Below are 6000 nucleotides of genomic sequence, written 5' to 3' on the forward strand. Positions count from 1 at the left end.
ATCTCTATTCATCATGTTCATCTTATGACATTAATATTCTATTACATTTCATGTAATACCATTTGTTTAGCCTTTCCCCGCTCAGTGGGCATTTGCCTTGTTTGTGGTACTTTGCTAACACAAAAAAGTGCTGCTATAATATATTTTGGTATATATATGTAGGGCCCCCCCCCCCCACTTCTTTGTCAGTGGCCTCTTTGTGGTATATACCTAGAAGTAGAATCTCTAGGTCAAAGAGTATTGGCATCTTGATCCATTTTATTTGTGTAATTCCAAACTCTTTTCTAAAACAGTTGTACTAATTCACAGTTCTGCCAGTAATGTATTAGTATACCCATCTTTCTACAGCCCTTCCAACATGTTTAATGGATACTTAATCTTACTGATATGGATGGGTTATGGAATTCCTTCACCAGTACAGATTGCAGTTTTTCCGTTCTTTTTCCTACTATGAAATTCTTGTCCTTGTTTTTCTTCCATAGATCCAGCAGATACATTGATTGCTTTAGAACCTTAGCGATACATCCCAAGATATCCCTCAGCCTAAATCCATCTCTTACTTCTCATTCTTTCTTCATGACTGGCTCTTCGCCTTTTTTAGTCATTCATGCCTTTGATGATATCTTTCCCATAATTTCTTCAAATACAGGTCCTCAGTGATAAAGTACTGCATATGACCTATTTATGTCTACCATATGCATGTTGCCTTTTGTGATTCACAGTGATATGCCATCACTGTGAGATTATTAGGGTTACATACTCATAAATGTATAGTTGGGAGAGACCTCAGGCCATCTAGTCCAGACCCTTCATTCTACAGATGAAGAAACTGAGGGCCAGAGGTTGAGTGACTTCCTCAAAGTGACAGAGTTGAGTTTTGAACCTGAGTTCTGAAAGTTCAAACCCAGTGTCTTTTCTGCTACACCACAATGATGGATTTTTTCAGGATGTTTAGGAGTAAATTCTAGTATTTTATCACTTTGAAGACTGGGAGACTTATAACTTCCAGCAGCCGTGCTGAGGGACTTTCAAAGAGGTTGAATATATAAAAGTCAAAGATTTCTTAGCAGTAATTTGATAGTAGCAGTGGTGCCCCTGGAGTTGTGCAAGGAAAGCATACTTGGCAATTTCCTCCTTCTGGGCCTGATTTTAAAATTTCCCTTCGGTAATATCTTTAAAAAAATTTTTTCAATTAACAGAAATTTATCTCCACCCCTGGTCCATTGGGAGGAAAAAAGGAAAAGAAAATCCTTATGACAAATATGTATAGTCAGGCAAAACAGATTCTCATTTTGGCCACATCTCCATCCTCTCAAAAAAAAAATATCATTCTCTACCAATTCCCTTCTCTGTCAGAAGATGGGTAGCCTTCTTTCAACATCAGTCTTTTGGAATCATGGCTGTTTGTCTGCAATACCAAGAATATTGGTGTAGCTCTAAATAGCTCTTCAGGGGTGGTGACACCTCAAAAATAAAAATAGGGCTTTTTCTGTGGAACAGAACATGAGCCATAGACTGGCTTAGAAGAACTCTAAGTGGGCTGGTAATGGGTCTTGGACAGGGGTGGGAAACGTGTAGCCCTCTAGGTCCTCAAGTGCAGCCCTTTGACTGAATCCAGACTTCACAGAACAGATGCCCTTAGTAAAAGGATTTGTTCTGTAAAACTTGGTCTCAGTGAAAAGGCCGCACCCATGGACCTAGAAGGCCACATGTGGCCTCAAGGCTGCAGGTTCCCACTCCTGGCTTGGGTATAGAAAAGTTTGAGAACCATTGTAGCAGTACCAGTTCTTAGGTTTATTCTGAGCAAAAACTTCCCCTTTTTTCGATGTCTGATTCTCTGAGTCATAGGTGCTGCTGCCTTAAAATAGCTAACATCCTAACTATAGATAGGCCTTTGACAGTTGGACCAGTCCTCAGATATTGTGAGTCAAAATTAATTTAAAATAAATGATTGGAACCCAGGACTTTTATCAACCAACAATATAATCAGTTGGAGACCTAAGAGTAGCAGTTGAAGTTGAAAGGATTTATGAAGATCAAATTAATGTTTGTAAAGTGCTTTATAACAAGATGTTAAGTGTAAAAGTATTTTTCTTTTGGCAGTGTCCAAAGTATTTTATAGACTCACTGATGAATCCTTTGAGGTAGTTAAAGGCTTACTGGTATTATTTCCATCTTAATAATAGTATAGAAATCGAAGCACAGAGGAGCAGCTTCATTTATCTTGGGTTAATTAGCAAGTCTGTAGCAATTCAGGCATAAACCTTAGGCCTCCTAGCTCTCACCAAATACATGAGATGTTTAATAACATTTAACACTGGCTATGTTAAATGAGTTTTATAAGAAAAAGAAGTTATGCTCATCGTGTGGATCATGGATATGGAGCTGGAAGTGACTGCTGAGTCTAGCCCCCTCATTTAAATGGGAAAACTGAGCCTTAGAGAAGTTCAGTGACTTGCCTCGACCACCCAGCTCATGAGTTTCTGAGGCAGGATTTGAACTCAGAAATTCCTGACTCCCAAGTCCACAGTGCTCTATCGCATCTTCTCCAACACATCACACTTGATAGTGAGCATCCGAGGTTGAATTTGAATCTAGGTCCTCTGAGGCCAGAGCCAAGGTTCTTCCTACTATTATTGTCATTGAAGTCCTTATCTTTAGGTCTGAGGACAAAGTTACTAATGAATTTGAAAATGTACCATATAGAACAGAAATGACAAACACAAGGGGCCCATCACTCCAGAGTGGTGCTGGAACTAGATTAAACTGTAATTGGGAAATGTTTAATAAAATAAATAAAAATACAATAGCACATGGATGATGTTAATTTATGGTTTTCTAAATCAGCATGTAGAATCTTATGTACAGTTCACTGGTGCTATTTCTGTTTGAACTTGATATGCCTGAGGTTAGCATCTCTTTGTCATTGTTTTCATCTTAAGTGCCTACACATTGTGGGGGAGTGGGGTGCAGACCCTTAGTTTCATAATGAAATGCGAGAATGGTTCGTAATGAACCATTTCAATAGGTAGGAGCCTTTAATAGATAAGGGGAGACCAAACTTTTAGCTCAGCTGCCATCTCTGCATCACAAATCTTTAGCAATCATATCACACCAGGGAGCAGAAATTTTCAGCTTCTAATGAAGCTGCCTGGTATAAATGGAATGGATTTACTTGCACCATCAGAAATGATCACTCTGAAGAATTCCAGAAAATGGAAAGTGTTCTATGAACTGACACAGTGCAAAGTACACAAAAGTAGGAGAATAATATAAATGCAGTGACTACAGTAACATAAGTAAAATAGCATCAGAGGCAGTCAAGCTTGAGTTTAATTGTGTTGACCAATCTTGGTCCTAGAGAACAGATGATAAAACAGGCTTCCCTTCTCTTAGTAGAGAGATATGAGGAACTGTGGGTACAGAATGTTGCATGCAACTAGACAAATGCTTTGTTGCTCAGTTTTGCTTACCTGTTTTTCTTCCTTTACCAGGAAGGGTTCAGTGGAAGGTAGGTTTTGGAAATGACTGGTGGTGAATATTTGGGGCCACAGCAGCTCTTGGAAACTGTCTCCTAAGGTTTAAGGGATGTGACCTGTTAGTGTGTGGAGTGCCCACATTGGTGAAATCAGACCTGATGAATTACCAAAGTATTCTTAGTAACACAAGTTTACCAATGTTTCTACTCTCTGCAGTTGCAAGGCACCATTCTTCAGTATGTAAAGACATTGATGGAAGTGATGCCAAAGATCTGTCGACTGCCCAGACATGAGTATGGCTCTCCTGGTGAGTGTGTGCATGTGCGCGTGTGCCCGGGCACACTTTGCTCTGGCCCCTTTCCTTATAGAAATGCACTTTAAATAAGCTGTTGGCAATTAACTTGACTGCATCCATCACTTAAGCAATAAGTATTTTATTAAGTACCTACTATGCCTTCAGGCACTCGGGCTAAGAGAATGAAACAGTCCCTAGTTTTAAAGAGCTTCCTGTTCTAATAGAGGGGACCGGTACATATACTGTGCTTTACATACTGCATAAATATAAGCATATACAAAGTAGTTGGAGATAGTTGGGAGGGAGAGCATTTGGGATCAGGAAAGGCTTCATTCAGAAGACTTTGTGCTTGAGTTGGTTCTTGAAGGAAGAGAGGGAATCTGTAAGGCAGAGGTAAAGAGGGTGTCCTTTCTAGGTTTGTCGCATGGCCAGTGCAAAGACTGGGAGAGGAGATGGAGTGGTTTCGTGAGAAATGGAGAGAAGGCCAGTTTGGCTGGATCAGAGAGTTGGGGAGAAATGTGTGGAAAGACCTGCATCTTATGACCCATCAAATTGATGGCTTTGAAATGAGTGTCTAACGTCTTTATTAAATTCTGATGGGGAAAGGAGGAAGTATGGGCTGGTATTAAGTAGTCTGGCTCGTGTTGGAAGAAAATTAAGGTTAAGATGAAGGTAGGATTCTCTGTTCCCAAGGAATCCACTGTATGTTGGTAATGTTCAGGTTTGGGGAAAAGGGTGCGATGCCAAAAAAGCAGTCTCTAACCGTATGCAAATATATCTTACTCTTCTGATCTTTGCATTTGGATCTGATTCATTTAAAAACTCAGACTTTTGCAGGTACATTCAAGAGGTAACCCCCAGGAAGGAGGAGGATAGACATGAAAAGCCTGTTTCATTCCTACATATATCAATTGTAATAACAAATCACAGGCCCACTTCAACCGCCTTACCCTCTCTGAGGAGGTAGTAGAGATCCTTATTTAAATCCAAAAGCTCTTTCCACTCTGGATTACTTTCTTTTGGATCCCTAGCTCAATATATTTATCCACTTACCAGTCTCTTCTGCCCAGTCGCCACTCCCACTTCTGTTGCCTGAGGGAGAGCTTCATTAGCCCTATGCCAGAATGAAATGTCTTGACCTCTGGCTTTAGTGCCTGAAGTACACTGAATCCCTGCTTGTTTCAAGAGTGGTCTGTTTTTGCTTAATGGCTACACATCAGATTTTACCCTTAAGTAATTTAGCAGTCCTTGAGTTTTATTCTCCAAATCAGATGCTTCATTAGGAGGGCTTTATTGATTAAATAAGACTCTGACCATTCCAGGCTGTTTTTACAGATTTTTCTTCTAATGAGAGTTCATCCCTACTTAAGGGAACATAAGCTACAGATGGGCATATTAGGTTTTTAGGAGCCTTAACCAAAGATTCTGTTCCCATGGTAACAGTCTTAAAGTGACTTGCAGCATACTTATTTTGGGGTTATTCAAATAGATGATTTTAATGATTTCAACAACATAGTCTCATCTTTTAGTAAATTGAACCTTGCAGAAGTCTTTATCTTTAAAAAGAAAACAAATTTCTTTCTTTAAAATTTTTTTTTTCTTTTCCTTGAAAGATATAAAACAAAAATATTTTCCTTGTTTGGTAAAGTAACTGAGTTTGATGGTTGATGTCATCTGTGGTGGGTTATAAAATATTCTCATGCATCATAAATTTCTAATAGAGCTGTTTTTCAAAGCCAATTCTCTATCACAAAGCCTTCCTGCAGGCCTGACATATAGGTATGTGTGTGTTCAGTGTTGGTACTCACACGACAAAATCAGAGATTCCAAGTTATAATAGATAATAATAGCATTTATATAACACTTTAAGGTTTGCAAAGCACTTTACAAATATTCTCTCATTTTATCCTCTCAATAACCCTTGGAGAGGTAGGTGCTCTTATGACCTCTTTAAATAAGATGAGGAAACTGAAGCTGAGAGAACTTAGGACTCTAGCAAGTCATTTCATCTCTATTTGCCTCAGTTTCTTCAACTGTAAAACAGTACCTACCTCCCAGGGTTATTGTGAGGATAAAATGAGATACTGCATGCTAAGCTCTTTACAAATATCTCATTTTGTCCTTAGGCATTTGATAAATATTACTTTCCTTCCTTTCTTTCTTCCTCCCTCCTTCCCTTCATTCCTCCCTTCCTTTTTCCTTCTTCCCTCCCTCCTTTTTTTCCCT

At 39.1% G+C, this 6000-nt stretch overlaps 1 protein-coding gene across 5 annotated transcripts in view; it reads left to right on the plus strand.

Annotated features, from left to right (window-relative positions):
- CYFIP1 (cytoplasmic FMR1 interacting protein 1) overlaps positions 1–6000 on the plus strand; it is a 178005-nt gene that overhangs the window by 154770 nt on the left and 17235 nt on the right. For all 5 annotated transcript variants that reach the window (XM_027859446.1, XM_027859445.1, XM_027859444.1 and 2 more), the window contains one exon: positions 3696–3786. In XM_027859446.1, coding sequence (XP_027715247.1) covers positions 3696–3786 — 91 coding nt within the window. The remainder of the gene's footprint in view (positions 1–3695; positions 3787–6000) is intronic.

The sequence above is a fragment of the Vombatus ursinus genome, unplaced genomic scaffold (genome assembly GCF_900497805.2).
Source record: "Vombatus ursinus unplaced genomic scaffold, bare-nosed wombat genome assembly UNPS02014168.1, whole genome shotgun sequence".
In the NCBI taxonomy this organism is placed as follows: Eukaryota; Metazoa; Chordata; class Mammalia; order Diprotodontia; family Vombatidae; genus Vombatus; species Vombatus ursinus.